Source organism: Pristiophorus japonicus, chromosome 8, assembly GCF_044704955.1.
Source record: "Pristiophorus japonicus isolate sPriJap1 chromosome 8, sPriJap1.hap1, whole genome shotgun sequence".
NCBI classification, from domain to species: Eukaryota; Metazoa; Chordata; class Chondrichthyes; family Pristiophoridae; genus Pristiophorus; species Pristiophorus japonicus.
Genome location: NC_091984.1, coordinates 169762746 through 169786112, shown reverse-complemented (window position 1 = coordinate 169786112; position 23367 = coordinate 169762746). Strand labels below are relative to the sequence as shown.

The following is a 23367-nucleotide window of genomic DNA, read 5'->3' as shown; positions in this document are numbered from 1 at the left end:
GGGATGGAGAGAGAGAGAGACTGGGGAGGGATGGAGAGAGAGAGAGAGACTGGGGAGGGATGGAGAGAGAGAGACTGGGGAGGGATGGAGAGAGAGAGACTGGGGAGGGATGGAGAGAGAGAGAGACTGGGGAGGGATGGAGTGAGAGAGAGAGAGAGACTGGGGAGGGATGGAGAGAGAGAGAGAGAGAGAGACACTGGGGAGGGATGGAGAGAGAGACTGGGGAGGGATGGAGAGAGAGAGAGAGAGAGAGACACTGGGGAGGGATGGAGAGAGAGACTGGGGAGGGATGGAGAGAGAGAGAGAGAGAGAGAGAATGGGGAGGGATGGAGAGAGAGACACAGAGACTGGGGAGGGATAGAGAGAGATGCACAGAGACTGGGTGGGGGATGGAGAGAGAGAGAGAAACAGTGGGGGGGGAGAAGAGAGGGGAAGCGGGAGAGGGGATCGGATCAGAGAGAGGGAGCTCGGGGAAGACTGATCATGATCTTCCAACCACCTTGCACCCACATCCGATTTCTCGGAAAGCTCGGTGCATGTGTGACAAGGGACATCGTTGGAATGAATGAAATATGGAAGTCACGACACTCATTATTTACTTCATACCCAATAAACCTGTTAACAATCTGTGACCCACACACAATGTCCCACTGATGGCAGGGCTGGACGGCACGGGGGATGGTTGTGTAAGGTCAGGAACTTGGGCTGGGATGGGGCAAGAACTTGGGCTGAGGGGGGAGGGGGCATAAGGAACTTGGGTTGGGATGGGGGAGCTCTATTCTGTCTGGGGTTTGATGTCAGAATGGCTCGAATTACACTTTGCAAAGTCACTCAGAACTTGGGCTGGGCAGTTCCAATTACACATTGCAGAGAAACTTCTGGGTGTGACCGATCCTCCAAGGGGACCAATCAGCAATCAGGTCATGTGATAATGGAGAGCCTATCAGAGCATTGTCTAGTGCAAATTGCTGCATCCTGAAAACAGTGAAGCTGTTTCCAAATTGTGCATGCAGTGCTGGTGTGTGGGTCGGTCCATCCGTTTCCCCCCAGCCTTTTGTATCCCGTGCAGTCAAACCCTCTTGTGCAGCAGCAGCTGATGTATTTACTGGGGGAAAGGGGTTTAAAATCCTCAATGGTAAATAAAATTCCTAATTGCTAGTCAGGGATATTTCCATAAATACAGGGTGAAAGGGAGATATTTTAAAGCAGAATTTAATTGAAATGTTTTAAATCTCTCCTGAATTAATATCAATGAGGTATTTCTGGCGAATGAAGTTTAAGAAAATAATTATTTTCTAGTTATACGACAGTTCATTTGCTGTTACTGAAGGTGAAAAAACATTCAAATGAAAACCTCAATCTTGGCTCAGATTTGAATGGCAAGTCTGAGATTGTGACCTTGCACTGAAGCAGGAGGACTCCTGGCCTGGAGTATATCCAGGTATCTGAGTGGAGCCCAGCACAGTAGCCAACTCCAGGTCCACATAGCCTCAGTAGGAACTGATAGGTCAGGTACTACACACTTCAGTCACAGTACTCCTTACCTTTTTTGTGGTAGTGTCCTTCTGTTTTTCAATTGCTCACTGTTGTATGTTCTTGAATATTGTATAATTTGGTTTCATTTCTTGTGAAACTGCCCTGCTGTTTCCTTGCTCTCAACTTTATTCTTGATATTTGGGAAGAGGAGGCAGCAACTCAGAACTTCTATCAGGAGAAATGTCTCCAAGCACTTCAGACAGTGAATTATTTTGAAGTGTTGTCACTGTTTTGCACGCAGTGTGTGCAGCAGCCAAAGATCCCACAAACAGCAAAGAGCTCGTCTACTTTTGGTGGTTGTGATTGAGAGAGGAATATTGTGCAGTGCACCCGAAGAACTTCCTGCTCCTCTTCCAGTGCTGTCCACTTGGGCAGGCAGACAGAACCTTGGTTTCATATCTCATCTGAAGGGCAGCGCGCCTCAGTACTGCACTCGAGTGGGTCTTAAACCCACAACCTTCTGGCTCGTGGTCAAAATGCTACCAACTGAGCCACGGGGGGAATTTGGGGCGAGGATGGGAGGTGATGACTGATCAAGGCTCAGTACTAAGTGGTGACTTGTTAGAAATTTAGTAAGCGGGTGGGCGACAAAATAGAGCTCACAGATCCTTCAAGGGTCAGAATGCCCTGCTGAAATATCCCAGCACACCTGTACCACTATAATGTAAGCTATGCAGTATCTTCGTGGGACCGGTTGTGATTAAATTGGCCGCTGTATTGATTTACATAAAAATTGTGACTGTATTTCACCTGGTCTGTAACTTGAAAGTTGTTACTCTGTGGGAATATAACCCTGCACGTGATGTTCCCATGAAGTATGAACTGAGCATACTGAGTGTATTTACCATCAGTGCATTAAGTATGATCTTCATTGGTTATGTAGCTTCAAGTATCACCAATACATTCATTCATTTGACCTCTAATAACGGACCTGAGACAGATGCTAGCCAATATGCAATCCATTGGTTTGACTTGAATTTGATCAGATCTACTGCTTGCTTGACTGAAACTTCAATTTTGGAGGTAGAAGTTATCGCCAATATATCACCACCTCCCTTTGGGGTACATTGACTCTTGCTGAGCAATGGAGTCGTGAAAGCTGGTATCAGTAAAAGTGATTGTCCTATGAGGAGAGATTGAGTAGACTAGGCCTATATTCTCTCGAGTTTAGAAGAATGAGAGGTGATCTCATAAAAACATACAAAATTCTTACAGGGCTTGACAGGGTAGATGTCGGGAGGATGCTGAGAGGCTGTTTCTCCTGGCTGGGGAGTCTAGAACCAGGGGTCATAGACTAACCATTTAGGACTAAGATGAAGAAAAATTTCTTTACTCAGAGGGTTATGAATCTTTGGAATTCTCTACCCCAGAGGGCTGTGGATGCTCATTTGATGAGTATATACAAGACTGAGATCAATAGATTTTTGGGTACTAAGGGAATGCAGGGATATGGGGATGGGGTGGAAAAGTGAAATTGATGTAGTTCAGCCATGATCTTACTGAATGGCAGAGCAGGCTTGAGGAGCTGAATGGCCTACTCATGCTCCTAATTCTTATGCTACTTCTGAGCTGCTGGATCTGTGCCTTATCACAAAGTGAAAAGCTGACCAGTCCCCTTTAGGGAAGGAAATCGGCCTTCCTTACAATGGTCTGGCCTACATGTGATTCCAGTCTCACACCAACATTGTTGACACTTAACTACCCTCTAAAGTGGCCTAGCAAGCCACTTCGTTATATCACACCACTACAAAAAATAACGAGAATCACCATAAAGACTGCAATGGTTCAAGAAGACCCACTGTCATCATCTCAGGGCAACCAGGGATGGGCAATAAATGACAGCTTTGCCAGCGACGCCCACACCCCGAGAATGAATATAAAATAAATAGAGCAGAGTGGGAGAATGGAACCTGCATCCCACACTTGGCGTTACATATGGATGGTCCGACATGTGTCATTGGTATGTTTTACAATGCTTGAGTCATTGCTATTTTTTCAATCATTTCAAAAGTACTTTAAAATCTTTTTGTCTATTGGTGTTTCTGATTTTTTTTGTTCAGATGTTTTTCCCTTTGAACAATGTGCATTGATGCCATCATCAAAGGAACTGGCTTGTAAGAATGTGTGAGGGAGTACGGCTCAAACCAAAGGAGCCTCGGGTTAACGACTGTCTCCAGTGATTAATTGTCTCACACTGTTGTAGCTCCGCTCAGCCAGTTCCCCTGACAATGTCGAAAGCATTCACTGTTCAAAACAAAAATATTCAGAGCAAAAGCTCCAAAATGTACCGAAGTAGAATTTTGATGAATATCTGTAATTATTTAAAACTGAATTTGATGATTGTGACATGTCCTGTTGAGCTAAATTGGAGATTTGTGCATGACTAGTATAGGAAGCTACAGGTAGCTATTTATAAAGTCGACTTGAGATATCTGGATACATGTGGTTGGAGTACATCAAGAGGTGACTATTTTTCACTTTCAACTAAGTGACTACTTTGACTTCAATCAGCCCGTTGTACATTTTAGTGGGTATGCAGTGGAATCTGAATAGACTAGGGTCAGCTTGTGTCCCATAAGAATATAAGAAATAGGAACAGGAGTAGGCCATTTGGCCTGTCGAGTCTGCTCCGCCATTCAATGAGATCATGGCTGATATTCTACCTCAACACTTTCCCGCACTATCCCCATATCTTTTGATTCCCTTAATATCCAAAAATCTGTCGATCTCTGTCTTGAATATACTCAATGACTGAGCTTCCACAGCCCTCTCGGGGAGAGAATTTCAAAGATTCACCACCCTCTGAGTGAAGACATTTTTCCTCATCTCAGTCCTAAATGATCGACCCGTATTCTGAGACTGTGACCCCTTGTTCTAGACTCCTCAGCCAGGGGAAACATCCTCTCAGCATCTACCCTGTCAAGCCCTGTAAAAAATTTTGTATGTTTCAATGAGATCACTTCTCATTCTTCCAAACTCCAGAGAATATAAGCCTAGTCTGCTCAATCTCTCCTCATAGAACAATCCCCCCATCCCAGGAATCAGTTTGGTGAACCTTCGTTGCACTCCATCTATGGCAAGAATATCCTTCCTTAGGCTACGAGACCAAAACTGTACACAATACTCCAGGTGTGTTCTCACCAGGGCCCTATATAATTGCAGTAAAACGTCTTTCCTCTTATACTCAAATCCTCTTGTAATAAAGCCCAACATACCATTTGCTCTCAATTGCTTGCTTTACCTGCATGTTAACTTTCAGTGATTTGTGCACAAGGACATCCAGGTCTCTCTGAACACCAACATTTCCCAATCTCACCATTTTAAAAAATATTCTGCTTTTCTATTTTTCCGACCAAAGTGGATAACTTTATATTTCTCAACATTATATTCCATTTGCCTCATTTTTGCCCACTCACTTAGGCTGTCTATATCCCCTTGAAGCCTCCTTGCATCCTCCTCACAACTTACAGCAAACCTGGATATATTACATTTGGTCCCCTCATCCAAATCATTGATATATATTATGAATAGCTGGGGCCCAAGCACCGATCCTTGCGGCACCCCACTAGTTACATCCTGCCAACCAGAAAATGACTCGTTTATTCCTACTCTCTGTTTTATGTCCGTTAACCAATCCTCAATCCATGCTTGTATATTACCCCCAATCCCATGAGCCCTAATTTTGTTAACCTCTTGTGTAGCACTTTATCGAATGCCTTTTGAAAATCCAAATACACCACATCCACTGGTTACCCCTTATCTATTCTGTTAGTTACAACCTCAAAAAACTCTTAACAGATTTGGCAAACATGATTTCCCTTTCATAAATCTGTGTTGATTCTGCCAAATCCTGTTAATTTCTAAGTGCCCTGTTCCCATGTCCTTAATAATAGATTCTAACATTTTCCCTACGACTGATGTCAGGTTAACTGGTCCGTAGTTCCCTGTTTTCTCTCTCCCTCCTTTCTTAAATACTGGGGTTACATTTGCTACCTTCCAATCCTGAGGAACCGTTCTAGAATCTGGAATTTTGGAAGATGACAACCAATGCATCCACTATCTCTGTAGGCCATCAGGTCCAGGAGATTTATTGGCTTTCAGGTCCATTCATTTCTCCAGTACCATTTTTTTATTAATACTAATTTCTTTCAGTTCCTCATTCTCACTAAACATTTGGTTCTCTACTATTTCCGGCGTTTTTTTGCTGCTTCTTCTGTGAAGACAGACGCAAAATATTTCTTTAATTTCTCTGCCCTTTCCTTATTCCCCATTATAATTTCTCCTGTCTCAGCCTTTACGGGACCCACATTTACTTTCACTAATCTCTTTCCCTTTTTACACATCTACAGAAGCTTTTACAGTCTTTGTCTCTCGCTAGTTTACTCTCATATTCTATTTTCCCTTTCTTTATCAATTTCTTGGTCCTCCTTTGCCGAATTCTAAAATCCTCCCACTCCTCAGGCTTACTGCTCTTTTTGGCAACATTATAAGCCTCTTCCTTTGATCTAATATTATCTTTAACTTCTCTTGTTAGCCACGGTTGGACCACTTTTCCTGTGGAGCTTTTGTGCCTTAAAGGAATGTATATTTGTTGTAAATTATGTATTAATTATTTAAATGCTATCCATTGCCACTCTACCGTCATACTGTTTAATGTAGTTTCCCAATCTACCTTGGCCAACTTGCCCCTCATACCTACGAGGTTTGCTTTGTTTAGACTTAAAACCCTAGTTTCGGATTTAACTAAATCACTTTCAAACTCAATATAAAATTCTATCCTATTATGACCACTCTTCCCTAAAGGCCCCTTTACTACAAGCTTATTAATTAACCTTTTCTCATTACATAATACTATATCTAAAATAGTCTGTTCCCTAGTTGGTTTCTCAACATATTGATCCAGAACACTATCTTGTATATATTCCACGTAGTCGGTCCAAGACCAGAGCACAAAACTGGCTCCGAATAGCTGTAATTGATGGTGGAAGGGGCAGCCTCGCATTGTAGATGGCCCGTTATGGATGTTGGCCCATGAGTGACCACAATCATGTCCATTTGTAGATTATCAATTATTTTTGCTTGCACAGTATTTTTCCATGATGAATATATTGCTGAGTGACTATGGGTAGTGGACTGGCTGCACTATTCCACTCTTATCTCTAGCTGTAATATGCAGCATTCCACTTTATCAAATGGATGTAAGCATACACCTTGGTTTTGCCATCTCATTATGTAGAGGGGATTGCACTGTGACTATTCGGTATTCTTTAAGAAGCAGTTTATAGGATTTGTTAATTTAACGGGCAGAATGCTGCCGCTAAGTTGGGTGTGACTTTAAAATCAGTCAATAGTCTCCCTGAATCTCTTGTGTTGTAACTTTCACAAATGTTGTCTTTCTGCAGAACCTGAACTGGGCTCGGGATGTGTTGCTAGGCATCAGCATTCCATGGCAACAGTTGAAGCACATGCCCGCACAAGGACTCTTCTACGAGCGAAACAAGACAAATTTTTTTAATGTAAGTTTTATCGACAAGTTTTCACTGAAATGGTTTATTCCCTCCACTTTATTCTCTGTAGTCTGCATTGTGAGCACTTGGAGACATCACCAGAAGAAACATTATACCCGGGTTGCCTATAAAGCATTACAGTGCTACTGTGAACTCAGCGGCTCTTCCTGTCTGATCGTTTACACTTGTGTTTTTATTTTCTTCGCAACTGAAATTTCAGTGGTGCTCACTCAGGCCAGTCCTCGGAGATCACAGAACCTAACATGTGTGACCTGTACTTCATTAAAAAGCCCGTAAGAATTGCTGCTCCTGCTAACTGTGGCTGTGTGGGTTGTACTGACAACGTTACTGATAGGAATTGTGTGCAACAATAAAAAAAAAATAAGAAATGTTCTTCAAGTCAACAAAGTTTGTATGTGTCTGTCAACTAAATTGGATTTGACACAAGTTTTGCAGTTGAAGTGATTCAGTCTTGGCACCAAATATTCTGAGAGTACCATTTATTTCAGTTTCTGAAGAACAGGTTACTACAATTTACTGTGCTCAGCCCATAGCCACAAGCTTTCACAGACAGCTTAGGAACCATTACTCTGCTGATTATGGAAATACGAATAGTCTGAGGGGTATAACACCTTTTAAAACACAATGTGTAACATTGTGCCTGCTGCAATCACAGCCATGGAAATGTGGGTTTGCCAAGAAATGTTGGTCCAAATCGAGGCATAATCGGGATCCAACCTCAATATACACTGAGAATGGTATGTTGGAATGATTATCGTTGAATCAGGTATGTGTTTATGTGGAAACCATACAGTACAACCTGTGTTATAAATCTTTAAACCACAGTGTGTTTCCTATTAGTAATTTTGAAGTAACTAGCTGGCAGTGATGTAAAAGGAAATTTAAATATCAGCCTGCACTTGTGTTCTGGCATTTCTTGAATTCAGCTGAGTTGGAAAGTCTAAAAGTATAATCAACTCCGAGAGCAGTATATTGCTGTACCTTCCCTAGTCAGTGTGTACTGGCAGGTTCAGCTTCGAATTATGGTGCTGCCTTCCACTCACGCCCACGCCATGCACTTTCCAGCAGTCAGGATTGGGAATTGTGAATGATTTCTCTCCCAGGCCTAGGATACTGCGCCCTGCGGTAGAATCCCTACTGTTGCCCAACTAAGCTCATGGGGAAAATGGGTCGGAGTTGACATTTGTGTCTAAGTTTATTGTGACGCCTAATTTGACTTTGTTGTCTACATTTCTCTTCATACTTCCTTCCCATAACCACCTTCTCTTCCAAGTACATGGAGAGTTTCTGTAAACAGACAGAGTTCCGGCGTGGTTAAAGGACACCTCTTGCTTCCTACCTGCCATTTTGGGGGCCGAAAAACATAACAAATGGGTACTGGGTCTTCCTGTTTTAACTCGAGCAGTCCAATCAATCAATAAATAACCGTTCTAGGTTAGAACTTTAATTAAACTGCACATACACGCGCGCTGCCTGATACATTATCTCGACACACTCTCCACATTTCACTTAATTAAAGGTTAGCACACTACCTGTTGCTGTTTATACAGGTGTCCTAAAGACTTGGTCCTTGTAATCATTAGCATCTGAGCACAGGCAAACAAGTGTTCTTGTCACTTTCTTCAAAGTCAGTATAATTTATTGATTTCTTTCTCATTAGTTGGTTGTCTGACGGGAGGAAAAATCCATCATGGCTCAAGACTCGCCAAGTCAAATTTCTGAGGAATCCACACCGAGTACTGAGGCAGAGCAGCACTGTCCACAATGTTGTCCTTTGGATAACACACTGGTTGGAATGTTCTGCTACTGAGCTCACCAACCTGCAAGTTTTCACCCATTCACTTTAAAGTGACACTAAGCCATGTCTCAACAAGTCGCTGTTTGCTTGGATCTGTAAGTGAAGAAACTTGACTGTTCCAAGTTTTGGGTTTCCCACCCATACAGCAAAGGACTTGGACTATTTAAAGAATCATCATAGAAGTTTACAGCACAGAAGGAGGGCATTTCGGTCCATACCGGCCAACAAGAGCTATCCAGCCTAATCCTACTTTCCAGCTCTAGGTCCGTAATCCTGCAGGTTATGGCACTTCAGGTACACATCCAAGTACTTTTTAAATGTAGTAAGGGTTTCTGCCTCTACCACCCTTTTCAAGCAGTGAGTTCCACAACCCTCTGTGAAGACATTTCCCCTCAAATCCCCTCTACACCTTCTACCAATTACGTTAAATATATGCCCCCTGGTTGTTGACCCTTCTGCTAAAGGAACTAGGCCCTTTCTATCTACTATATCTAGGCCCCTCATAATTTTTATACATCTCAATGAGGTCTCCCCTTAGCCTCCTCTGTTCCAATGAAAACAAATCCAGCTATCCAATCTGTCCTCATAGCTAAGATTCTCCACTACCGGCAACATCCTCGTAAATCTCCTCTATCTTCTCCAGTGCAATTACGTCCTTCATGTAATGTGGTGACCAGAACTGCACTCAGTACTCCAGCTGTGGCCTAACCAGTGTTTTATACAGTTCAAGCATAACCCCCCCTACTCTTGTATTCTATGTCTCGGCTAATAAAGGCAAGCATTCCATAAGCCTTCTTATCTACCTGGCCGCCTACTTTCAGAGATCTGTGGACATGCACTCCAAGGTCCCTTTGTTCCTCAACACTTCTCTGTATCCTAACATTTAATGTGTATTCCCTTTCCTTGTTAGCCTTCCCGAAATGCATTACTGCACACTTCTCTGGATGTAATTCCACTTGCCACTGTTCTGCCCACCTGACCAGTTGATTGATATCTTCCTGCAGTCCGCAGCTTTCTTCTTCATTATCAACCACACAGCTGATTTTAGCATCATCTGCAAACTTCTTAATCATACCCCCTATTTTAAAGTCTAATCATTGATGTATATCACAAAAATGCAAGGGATCTAATACTGAGCCCTGCGGAATCCCACTGGAAACAGCCTTCCAGTCACAAAAACACCCATCAACCATTACCCTTTGCTTCCTGCCTCTGAGCCAATTTTGGATCCAACTGGATTCCATGGGCTTTTACTTTTGTGACCAGTCTGCCATGTGGGACCTTATCAAAAGCTTTGCTAAATTCCATACACACTACATCATACGCTTTGCCTTCATCGACCCTCCTGGTTACCTCCTCGAAAAATTCAATCAAGTTAGTCAGTCTCGACCTTCCCTTAACAAATCCATGCTGACTATCCTTGGTTAAGTGTCTTTCTAAATGAAGATTTATCCTGTCCTTCAGGATTTTTTCCAATAATTTTCCCATCGCTGAGGCTAGGCTGACTGGCCTGTAATTACTCGGTCTATCCCTTGCTCCCTTCTTAAACAAAGGTACCGCATTAGCAGTCCTCCAGTCCTCTGGCACCACACCTGAAGCCAGAGAGGACTGGAAAATGATTGTTAAAGCCTCTGCTATTTCCTCTTTTGCTTCACTTAACAGCCTGGTCACAAAAGTAAAAGCCCATGGAATCCAGTTGGATCCAAAATTGGCTCAGAGGCAGGAAGCAAAGGGTAATGGTTGATGGGTGTTTTTGTGACTGGAAGGCTGTTTCCAGTGGGATTCCACAGGGCTCAGTATTAGATCCCTTGCTTTTCATCCGGGCCTGGGGATTTATCCACTTTCAAAGCTGCTAGACCCCTTAATATCTTCTCCCTCACTGTTTATTTTATCTAATGTTTCACTCTTCTTCTCCTCGATATTAGTGTCTGCATCGCCCCTCTTTTTTGTGAAAACAGACGCAAAGTATTCATTAAGAACCATGCCCACATCTTCTACCTCCACACACAGATTACTCTCATGGTCTCTAATAGGCCCTACCCTGTCTTTAGTTATTCTCTTGGTCTTAATATATTTATAAAACATCTTTGGGTTTTCCTTGATTTTACTTGCCAAGAATTTTTCATGATCTCTCTTTGCTTTCCTAATATCCTTGATGTATATCTTTGTTCTAGATTGTTCAGTGGTTTCAGACATTACAGTTTATAAGACCAACCATGCAATTTGGTACTGAGGGAGCACTGCACTGTCTAAGGTGCCATCTGCTCTCAGGTGAAAGTAAAAGACTCCATGGTACTATTTCGAAGAAGAGCAGGGGAGTTCTGACCAATATTATCCCTCAATCAACATCACTAAAACTGATTATTTGGTCATTATCATATTGCTGTTTGTGGGAGCTTGCTGTGTGCAAATTGGCTGCCACGTTTCCTATATTGCAATAGTGACTATACTTCAAAAAGTACTTAATTGGCTTAAGTGCTTTGGGACGTCCAGTGGACGTGAAACACGCTACATAAATGCAAGTCTTTTTTAAATACACATGTAATATGATCCTTGTCCCCAAGTTCTCAACCTAATGCAACATGAGGTTGACTTGACCTCGGATGAGAGCGCAAAGCTCGGGCAGTTTGCGTCCTCCCAATATTGAGGCGTGTGATATAAAGAACAGCACGTGTTGCAGTTTGTGGAGGGTGGTAGATATTAAGAGAAGTGGCATTTTATTCAGAATTTGGCATTTGTGGTCATTGAAGTTTTTGCCAGTAACAGCAGCAACAACTTACATGATGCCTTTAACAAAGAAAAAACCCTAAAATGCTTCACAGAGGTGTAAGTAAAAAATGGAAGCCAGGCCAAAGAAGGAGGGGTTGGTCAAAGAGGTATGTTTTAAGGAAGGTCTGAAAGGAGATGCAGCAATTTAGGGAGTGAATTCCAGAGTATGGGGCCTTGATGGCTGATGGTATGGCCGCCAATAGTGGGGTGAAAGGAGGTGGGGATGCACCAAAGGCGAGAGTCTGAGGGATGGAGAGTTCTTGTGAGGGGGTTGGTGGGAAGGGAGTTGGGGGATGTAGGGTTGATGGAGGTTTCAGAGATAGGGAGGGACGAGTTATTTAAACACTAGGAAAATCATTTTAAATTGGAGGTGTGTTGGAGCCACTGTAGGTCAGTGAGGACAGGACTGATCGGTGAGTGGGACTTGGTGGAGGATAGGATACAGGCTGCGGAGTTTTGGATGAGTTGAAGTTTACGTAGAATGGAGAATGGGCGGCCAGCTAGAAGAGCATTGCATTAGCTCAGCTGGTAGTGTATTTTGCCAGCTCAAACCCTTTAGACTAATATTGAGGCCCATAAATTATGCCAATTAGGAGGATTCCCCCTGGAGTTGCTCGCTAGGTGATACTTCTGTACCTACATCAGATGAGCAGCTATCCCACAGTGAAAGGGACTTAAAATGGTGGGCCTCCACAGAAAAGGAAAAATGCAGACTCTCATCCTGATAGGAATTTTAGCAAATGTTCATCATTGCTTTAATGGGAGAGCATGCCAGCATTGCCCCTGTGTTATGTGCCACCCTTAAACGCCGTTTTCTGTCCAACTGTTTTTTGGAATATTTCAGAGAAGGTAATTCAGCTCTGACAGATTGTTGCCTTTGTTAACGTGGGCTTGAAGTGAATAATTACTGAAAGACTCTTGGTTGGTGACCACCCCTCTGCTTGTATTAATTCAGCTTCCTCTTTCTGTTAGGCTCAATAAACTTCCCAAGCCAATTTCGTCGGTTCCAGCAGTACTTGCTGTATAAGCAAAAAAGTATTTGTGATGGGCCCTCTATAAAGGAATGAGGTGTCATTATTGGTACAGGAATTGCTGATATTGCAGTTCTGCTACAAGCAAAATAAACAGTGAATTGGCTCTCCAGCCTTTGTTCAAATTAATTTTGAAATATTGGAGTCAGCTCTGAGACTCTAGGCTCAGTGTTATGAAGAGGCAAAAACCCAGGCCATAGTGGTTCAATGTTCCTACCACCTGCAGATTGATCGCCTTTTCCAGACAGCACATCCTGTAGTCACAGACCCAATAGCTCAGAAGTAGCATAAGAAATAGGAGCAGGAGCAGGAGCAGGAGTAGGCCATTTGGCCCCTTGAGCCTGTTCTGCCATTCAGTGAGATCATGGCTGATCTACCTCAACTCCACTTTCCTGCACTGTCCCCATATCCCTTGATTCTCTTAATATTCAAACATCTATCAATCTCTATCTTGAATATATTGGATGACTGAACCTCCACAGCCCTCTGGGGTAGAGAATTCCAAAGATTCACCACCCTCTGAGTGAAAAATATTCTCTTCATCTCAGTCTTAAATGGCCAACCCCTTACTCTAAGACTGTGACCCCTGGTTCTAGACTCCCCAGCCAGGGAAACATCCTCCCTGTATCTACCTTGTCAAACCCTGTAGGTTTGTATGTTTCAATGAGATCACCTCTCATTCTTCTAAATTCTAGGGAATATAGGCCTAGTCTGCTCAATCTCTCCTCATGGGACAATCCCCCCATCCAAGGAATCAGTCTGGTGCAACTTCATTGCAAGTATATCCTTCCTTAGGTAAAGAGATCAAAACTGTACACAGTACTCCACGTGCGGTCTCACCAGGGCCCTCATCATCATCATCATAGGCAGTCCTTCGGGATCGAGGAAGACTTGCTTTCACTCTTAGCATGAGTTCTTGGGTGCCTGTACAGTCCAACACGAGAACCACAGTCTCTGTCACAGGTCGGACAGATAGTCATTGAGGGAAAGGGTGGGCGGGCAGGGAGCCTGGTTTGCCACATGCTCCTTCTGCCTGCGCTTGATTTCTGCATACTCTCGGCGACGATACTCGAGGAGCTCAGCATCCTCCTGAATGCACTTTCTCCACTTAGGGCAGTCTATGGCCAAGGACTCCCAGGTGTCAGTGGAGATGTCGCACTTTATCAGGGAGGCTTTGATGGTGTCCTTGTAACGTTTCCTCTGCCCGCCTTTGGCTGGTTTGCCATGGACGAGTTCCGAGTAGAGTGCTTGCTTTGGGAGTCTCGTGTCTGGCATGCGGGCTGCCCAGCGGAGCTGATCAAATGTGGTCAGTGCTTCAATGCTGGGGATGTTGGTCTGGACGAGGACGCTAATGTTTGTGCGTCTGTCCTCCCAGGGGATTTGCAGGATCTTGCGGAGACATCGCTGGTGGTATTTCTCCAATGACTTGAGGTGTTTATTGTACATGGTTCATGTCTCTGAGCCATTACAGGAGGGCGGGTACTACTATGGCCTTGTACACCATGAGCTTGGTGACAGTTTTGAGGAACTGATCTTCAAACATTCTTTTCCTCAGGCGGCCGAAGGCTGCACTGGAGATGGTGTTGGATCTCATCATCAATGCCTGCTCTTTTTGATAGGAGGCTCCTGAGATAGGGGAAGTGGTCCACGTTGTCCAGGGCCACGCCGTGGATCTTGATGTTTGGGGGGCAGTGCTGTGCGGCGAGGACAGGCTGGTGGAGGACCTTTATCTTACTAATGTTTAGCGTAAGGCCCATGCTTTCATACGCCTCAGTAAATACATCGACTATATCCTGGAGTTCAGCCTCTGTGTGTGCGCAGACGCAGGCGTCGTCCACGTACTGTAGCTTGATGACCGAGGTTGGAGTGGTCTTGGACCTGGCCTGGAGACGGCGAAGGTTGAACAGCTTCCCACTGGTTCTGTAGTTTAGCTCCTTTCCAGCGGGGAGCTTATCAACTGTGAGGTGGAGCATGGCAGCGAGGAAGATTGAGAAGAGGGTTGGGGCGATGACACATCCCTGCTTGACCCCGGTCCGGACATGAATTGGGTCTATGATGGATCCGTTGGTAAGGATCACGGCTTGCATGTCGTCGTGGAGCAGGCGGAGGATGGTGACGTACTTTTGGGGGTATCCGAAACGGAGGAGGACGCTCCATAGACCCTCGCGGTTGACAGTGTCAAAGGCCTTTGTAAGGTCGAAGAAGGCCATGTATAAGGCCTGGCGCTGTTCCCTGCATTTTTTCTGCAGCTGTCGCGCTGCAAAGATCATGTCCGTTGTGCCCCGGAGGGGACGAAATCCGCACTGCGACTCCGGGAGAAGCTTCTCTGCCACGGGGAGAAGGACTCCAGCGATGACTTTCCCAGTGGTTGATAGCAGGGAGATTCCTCTGTAGTTGCCGCAGTCGGATTTGTCCCCTTTTTTAAGGATGGTCACGATCACTGCATTTCTAAGATCTCCCGGCATGCTCTCCTCCAGATGAGAGAGATGAGGTCGTGTATTCGCGCCAGTAGTGCCTCTCCGCCACATTTCAATGCGTCAGCAGGGATTCCATCCGCTCCCATAGTCTTGTTATTTTTTAGCTGTCTTATGGCTTTTTCTACCTCGTGCAGTGTTGGGGTCCCATGAGGTGGTGGCGGGTAGCATGCTGCGGAATGGAGTCGAGCACACTCGAGTCAAAGGCAGAGTCTCTGTTGAGATCTTCGAAGTGTTCCTTCCAGCGGGCCCTGACTGCCTCGGTGCCCTTGGTGACCTTGGTGAGTCCAGGTGCCCTATATAATTGCAATAAGACGTCTTTACTCTTATACTCAAATCCTCTTGTAATAAAGGGGTAGGAGGGGTAAGCTTTGAGGCTGTGCTTTTGCAATTACTGTAAAACTTTAATTTTAAAATAATCTCTGGGGATGAGGGGAAGTTAAAGAAGCCATATCAGTTGGCTTCTAAAAAAAAATTCAACCACTATTGCAAAATAATTAGTATAATAATCCTATTTATAGAACTCACATTCCCCTTTCCCAATGCAAACCTACTTCCTTCTGCATCTGCCCTTGGAAAAAAGCTCTTCCCAAGCTCTCTTACAACTGCACATCAACTCAACACTGTCCAAACTTTGGCCCTCTTTTAACAATGGCTTTTCTGCAGCTACCGATCTGCTCAACCACACCCTCACCACCACCTTTGATGCCCTAGTCCCTATTAAAAATATTACTCTCTCCCACACTGGCTATTCCCACTGGTACAGCCCTTATCTACGCTCGCTCAAGTCAAAAGGGCGCGGACTTGAACGGATGTGGTGGCTAAACCAGTTGTCCATTCACTGCCAGATCTGGCTCAAACACACAAAACACTATGGGTTCCTACTCTTGTCTACAAAAATTGCTCACTATTCCAGGATCATTCTGGAATATAAAGATAACCCCCAGCTACTATTCTCTACTGCTAACCGTCTTCTTAAACCCCTCTCCCCTATCTCCACCACACTCACCTCCAACAGTAAGTGTGAGGAGCTCGTAGACTTCGGATGGTCTCAATCTTTGAGACAAAGATCAGCTGCCTCTGCGAGTTCTCTTCCTTCCCCCAGCTCACCAGGCCAAACTTCCTCTGATGCCCCCACATGCCCTAAATTCACATCTTTCTCCAATTTCTCTCTGATCTCCCCTCTTGATCTCTCCAAGCTCATCTTGTCCATGAGACCCACGTCCTGCTGCCTTGACCTTATTCCCACTAAACTGCTGACTACCCAGATTCCTTTTCTGGCTCCCATGTTAGCCGACATTGTTAACGGTTCACTCTCCTCAGGTACTGTTCCCCTCTCCTCCATATCTGCTGTCATCATCCCTCTCCTCAAAAAACCTACTCTTGAACCCACTTTGCTTGCTAACTACCGCCCCATCTCCAACCTCCCTTTCCAGTTCAAAGTCCAGGAGTGTTGTCACCTCCCAAATCCGTGACCATGTTTCCATGAATTCAATGTTTGAATCCCTTTAGTCTAGTTTTCGCCCCTGCCACAGTACCGAAAGGGCTTTCATCAAAGTCACAAATGACATCCTTTGTGAGTGTGACAAAGGCAAACTATCCCTCCTCATCCTTCTGGACCTGTCTGCAGCCTTTGACACAATTGACCACTCCGTCTTCCTCCAACACTTCTCCACCATCGTCCAGCTGGGTGGGACTGCACTCGCCTGGTTCCATTCTTATCTGTCTAATCGTAGCCAGAAAATCTCTTCCCACTCCCGCATTGTTACCTCTGGTGTCCCCCAAGGATCTATCCTTGGTCCCCTCTTATTTCCCATCTATATGCTGCCCCTTGGCGATGATATCCCAAAACACAGAGTCAGTTTCCACATGTACGCTGACGACACTCAGTTCTACCTCTCCATCACTTCTCGTGACCCCTGCTTGATATCTAAATTGTCAGATTGCTTGCTTGACATCCAGTACTGGATGAACAGAAATTTTCTCCAATTAATATTAGGAAGACCGAAGTCATTATCTTTGGTCCCCGCCACAAACTGTGTTCCTAACCACTGACTCCATCCCTCTCCCTAGTATCTATCTGAGGGTGAACAAGACTGTTCGCAGCCTAGGCATCATATTTGACCCTGAAATGAGCTTCCGGCCACACATCTGCGGTATAACTAAAACCGCCTTTTTTCATCTCCGTAACATTGCCCGCCTCTGCCCCTGCCTCAGCTCTTCTGCTGCTGAATCCCTCATTCGTGCCTTTGTTACCTCTAGACTTGACTACTCCAACTCACTCCTGGCTGGCCTCCCACATTCTACACTATGTAAAACTTGAGGTCATTCAAAACTCAGCAGCCCGTGTCCTAACTCGCACCAAGTCCCGATCACCCATCACCCCTGTGCTTTCTGACCTACAGTAGCTCCCGGTTAAGCAACGCCTCGATTTCAAAATTCTCATCCTTGTTTGCAAATCACTCCATGGTCTTGCCCCTCCCAATTTCTGTAATATTTTTCAGCCTCACAATCCCTCAAGATGACTGCGCTCATCAAATTCTGCCCTCTTGAACATCCCTGATTATAACTGCTCAGCCATTGGTACCTTCAGCTGCATGGGCCCTAAACTCTGGAACTCCCTCCCTAAACCTCTCCGCCTCTCTACCCCTCTCTTTCCTCCTTTTAAGACTCTCCTTAAAACCTACCTCTTTAACCAAGCTTTTGATCATCTGCCTTATTTTCTTTTTTTGTGGCTTGGTGTCAAATGTATCTGTTGTCTTGTAACACTGCTGTGAAGCGCCTTGGGAAGTTTAATTCCTTAAAGGCGCTATATAAATAAAAGTTATTATTATTACTATTTATACCTTGTATAATTATGAATACAGTACATGCAATATCCTATCCCAGTAGTTCGGGTTATGAACTGTAAAATCTGAAATGTATGAAGACCAAACCGGTTCCCCAAACTGATCCCAGTAATGTATAGAAAGATCTAGGGGTAGAAATTCATCATGGTCTGGTCGATGATGCTAAACGGGCGCTATTGCATTTGTCGCCTGTTATACGCCCGCTTAATATTCAGTTCTATTGAAGGCAATGGAGCTGAATATTGGCCGTGGAGTTTAAAGGAAAGCCGATTAGCTCTCGCCTGTTTCACACTACCGTTCAAGGCGAATTTCTCCCCCAAAGTATTGACTCGGGGATCTGTTGGCACACAACTTTAATCTAATATCATAAATTTGTCTGCAGGCATCATGACCACAATCCCCTCTTTAGTTATACTGTTCCCACTGGATCTGTTATCTAATCTTACTCCCTTTGACATTGTATAGTTTTCCAGTAATTATGGCCCCAAGTTTCCACATGATTTGCTCCTGATTTTTAGGAGCAACTGGTGTGTCGAACGGAGTATCTTAGAAATCGGAATTCTCGTCATTTAGTTTGCTCCAGTTCTAGTCAGTTAGAACAGTTTCACTTTGGAACAGAATTTTTTTTTCAAAAAGGTGCGTGTCCGGCCACTTACGCCTGATTTCAAAGTTTCATGAGTGAAAACTTACTCCAAACTAACTTAGAATGGAGTAAGTGAAGATTTTTGTATGCTCGAAAAAACCTTGTCTACACTTTAGAAAATCAGGCATAGGTTACAAATCAGGCGTAGGGAATGGGGGAATGGGGGGATGGGGGGGTTTAAAGGGAAGTTTACAAACATTAAACACTTCAGTTTTACAAATAAAGAGCCATCATCAATAATAAATGATAAATACATCAATAAATCAACCAATAAATCAATCAAAAAAAATTAATAAATAATTTTTTTTTTAAATCAATAAATAAAACCTTTTCTACTTACCGACTGCAGCACCGGGAGCCCTCCAACAGCGTGCTGGGATGCCCCCCCCCCCCCCCCCCCCACCCTGTGTCTCTGTCAGTGTCTCTATCTCTCTGTCTGTCTGTGTGTGTCTCTCATTCTCTGTCTATCAGTGTCTGTGTTTCTGACAGCGAGGGGAGGGGGGAGGGGGGGAGAAGGTGATAAAGGAGATGTGGGGGGAAGGAGGCGGGGGTGGGAAAGGGGGAGGGAGGCTGAACGGGCCGGGCCCGAGACTTCGGGCAGGGCCCGTCCCCAGCACCAGATTTACAGGTAGTGGCGTTGGGTCGGGTCGGGGGGGTGGTGGGAGGGAGGTCAGGTCGGATCCAGTCCGGGGGTGGGGGGGACCGGGGGTCGGGTCCAGTCGGCGGTGAGGGGGAAGAGAGAGAGAGAGAGCGGGAGTCTGGTCGGGTCCGGTCCAGAGGGGGGAGGGGGGGGGGGGGAGAGTGGGAGTCGGGTCCGGTCCGGGGGGCGTGGGAGCGGGAGTCGGGTCGGGTCTGGTCCGGAGGCGGGAAGCGGGAGTCGGGTCTGGTCGGGAGGAAGCAGGAGCTGGCCGTGGGAGGAGCCTTATTCATGCAGCCCCAGTTAGGCCATTCGGCCAGGGCTAGGGGCTGCGTGCTTCGGGCCCCTCCCACACAGTTTCGGGCGCCTGGAGCTACTGCACTTGCGCGCCCACTGTAGCGCGCATGTGCAGAAGTCGAGGCACTGTTTTCAGTGCAGGGACCTGGCTCCGCCCCTACAGCTCCTGCTGCGCTGCGCCGAGGGCCAGAGGACCTGCAGGGAGGTGGAGAATACGGAAGTTTTTTTAGGCGCACTTTGTGGCGCGAAAAACGGGCGTCCAGGTCGGGACTGCGCCGTTCTAGGCACGGCTCGAAACTTGGGCCCAATGGGCCCAAGTTTCCCAGGAGTTGCTCCGGTTTTTTCTGGAGCAACTAGATTTTTTTTGGAGTAACTTAAAAAATCGCAATTCTCCTCATTTAAGTTGCTCCAGTGTAAGTGAGTTAGTTACTTTTTTTTTTAAGTTCAGTTTTTTTTTCAAAAGGGAGCGTTACCAGCCATTTACGCCTGTTTTGGCCATTTAAGCAAGTTTAGCCAGCAAAAAGTTACTCCAAACTAAAGAGTAAGTGGCCACTTTTGTGCATTCTGAAAAACCTTGAGGTGAATTAAGAAATCAGCACAGGTAGATGGTGGAAGTTATAGCAGATGCATTCGTTATAATCTACCAAAATTCTCTGGACTCTGGGGAGGTACCAGCAGATTGGAAAGTAGCTAATGTAACGCCTCTGTTTAAAAAAAGGGGGCAGACAAAAGGCAGGTAATTATAGGCTGGTTAGTTTAACATCTGTAGTGAGGAAAATGCTTGAAACTATCATTAAGGAAGAAATAGCGGGATATCTAGATAGGAATAGTGCAATCAAGCAGACGCAGCATGGATTCATGAAAGGGAAATCATGTTTAACTAATTTACTGGAATTCTTTGAGGATATAACGAGCATGGTGGATAGAGGTGTACCGATGGATGTGGTGTATTTAGATTTCCAAAAGGCATTCGATAAGGTGCCACACAAAAGGTTACTGCAGAAGACAAAGGTACGCGGGGTCAGTGGAAATGTATTAGCATGGATAGAGAATTGGCTGGCTAACAGAAAGCAGAGAGTCGGGATAAATGGGTCCTTTTCGGGTTGGAAATCGGTGGTTAATGGTGTGCCACAGGGATCGGTGCTGGGACCACAACTGTTTACAATATACATAGATGACCTAGAAGAGGGGACAGAGTGTAGTGTAACAAAATTTGCAGATGTCACTAAGATAAGTGGGAAAGCGGGTTGTGTAGAGGACACAGAGAGGCTGCAAAGAGATTTAGATAGGTTAAGCGAATGGGCTAAGGTTTGGCAGATGGAATACAATGTCGGAAAGTGAGAGGTCATCCACCTTGGGGGAAAAAAAACAAAAAAAGGGAATACTATTTGAATGGGAGAAATTACAACATGCTGCGGTGCAGAGGGACCTGGGGGTCCTTGTGCATGAAACTCTTTTGGAGTTCACCTGCAAAACATAAAACATTAAACGGTGCCACCCGACCTGGGTGACACTCCAGACATTTACAAGACCCTTTTTTTCCCCTTTTTTTTTGTTTTTTTTTGTGTTTTTTTTTAATGGTTTTTTTTTGGCACTAAAATCACAATTTTCCCCAGTGCCCCCTATAAAAGGGAAGGGGGACACTAAAAGCACCGGCAATTAAAACAAATTAAACTTAAAAACGTAAAATCAAATTAAAATTTGGTTGCCGGGCGTGATGATGCACTCCAGTCCCTCCGGTCCCACCTCTCGCGGAAGGCCGCGAGCGTACCGGTGGACACCGCGTGCTCCATCTCCAAGGACACCCTGGACCGGATGTAAGAGCGGAAGAGAGGCAGGCAGTCAGGTTGAACGACCCCCTCGACCGCCCGCTGCCTGGACCGGCTGATGGCACCCTTGGCCGTGCCCAGGAGCAGTCCTACGAGGAGGCCTTCGGACCTACCCGCTCCCCTCTGCACAGGGTGCCCAAAGATCAGGAGAGTGGGACTGAAGTGCAGCCAGAATTTCAGGAGCAGCCCCTTCAAATAATGGAACAGGGGCTGCAACCTCGTGCACTCAATAAAAACATGGAACACGGACTCCTCCAGACCGCAGAAATTGCAGGCGGCCTGGGAGTCCGTGAACCGGCTTAAAAATTTGTTGCACGGCACTGCTCCGTGCACCACCCTCCAGGCCAAGTCCCCGATGAATAGTGGGAGGACCCCTGCGTAGAGTGCCCTCCATCGGGGACCCCCGCCTCCTCCGGACGGCAAGATGGTACGCCATGGCGTGTCCGGACGGCCGGCGAGGATGGCAAAGTTGAGGGTGTGCAGGAGCAGCCCGTACAGGAAACCCCTCCGCGCGGAACTGAAAGGCACGGAGGGGATTTCCCCGAGGCGGCTCAAGTTGTGAGGCGCCGGCCCCCGAGGGAGGTTCCGAGGTTTGGCGCCGATGAGGAATTCCGTCCGGACGGGGGTCAGTTCGGACGGGATCTCCCCACGTGCTTGAGCCTCCTCGATGCACCTAACGGAGTCAGGGCCCAGAGCTGTTTTTAGCGACTCGATGGCATCGGCCGCGTGGCGGACGTTGGCAGAGTTTAGGCGCCACGCCAGCGTGTCTGGCGCCATCCAGCCCGCTCCTCCGCCATCGAGCAGGTCCCTGACCCTGGTCACCTCACCAGCCACAGCCCTCTCTTCCGACCGCCACATGAAACCTCGGCCGTGGAGGTACGGATTCCCGAGCAGCGGCTCCTGCAGGACGGCCGCCACTCCAGCCGGTGGAGAGCTGCGCTTGGTGGAGACGTTGTTCCAGACCCTGATGAGTTCCCTGTAAAAGACAGGCAGCTCCCGGAGGGCGGTTCCTTGTGCATGAATCCCAAAAAGTTAGTTTGCAGGTGCAGCAGGTAATCAGGAAGGCGAATGGAATGTTGGCCTTCATTGCGAGAGGGATGGAGTACAAAAGCAGGGAGGTCCTTCTGCAACTGTAAAGGGTATTGGTGAGGCCGCACCTGGAGTACTGCGTGCAGATTTGGTCGCCTTACTTAAGGAAGGATATACTAGCTTTGGAGGGGGTACAGAGACAATTCACTAGGTTGATTCCGGAGATGAGGGGGTTACCTTATGATGATAGATTGAGTAGACTGGGTCTTTACTCGTAGGAGTTCAGAAGGATGAGGGGTGATCTTATAGAAACATTTAAAATAATGAAAGGGATAGACAAGATAGAGGCAGAGAGGTTGTTTCCACTGGTCGGGGAGACTAGAACTAGGGGGCACAGCCTCAAAATACGGGGGAGTCAATTTAAAACCGAGTTGAGAAGGAATTTCTTCTCCCAGAGGGTTGTGAATCTGTGGAATTCTCTGCCCAAGGAAGCAGTTGAGGCTAGCTCATTGAATGTATTCAAGTCACAGATAGATAGATTTTTAACTAATAAGGGAATTAAGGGTTATGGGGAGCGGGCGGGTAAGTGGAGCTGAGTCCACGGCCAGATCAGCCATGATCTTGTTGAATGGCGGAGAAGGCTCGAGGGGCTAGATGACCTACTCCTGTTCCAAATTCTTATGTTCTTATGTAGCCTCCAAATGACTGTGTTATGATAGGAATGCTAGTTTTTTTTAAATCTCAAGCAGCGAGACTGGATAGGATGTAGATGCTATCAGCCTGATTAAACTGAGTATATTTTTAGTAAAGATAGCTAGATAGTAAAGTATTGGAACATTTTTGAAGATTCTTTTCTTCACCCCACCCCCCACCAACCTGTCTGTTGTAGCCCTCAGCGCGGGCAGGCAGTGGCCGGCCTGTGCGGCAGGCCACTCGGCCTGGGATAG

The 23367-nt window shown here is 45.9% G+C and overlaps 1 protein-coding gene across 1 annotated transcript in view; it reads left to right on the top strand.

Annotated features, from left to right (window-relative positions):
• Positions 1–23367, top strand: part of cabin1 (calcineurin binding protein 1) — a 539464-nt gene that overhangs the window by 208447 nt on the left and 307650 nt on the right. Inside the window, 1 exon segment of the mRNA XM_070887525.1 lies at positions 6939–7052. Within this exon segment, the coding sequence (XP_070743626.1) occupies positions 6939–7052 (114 nt within the window).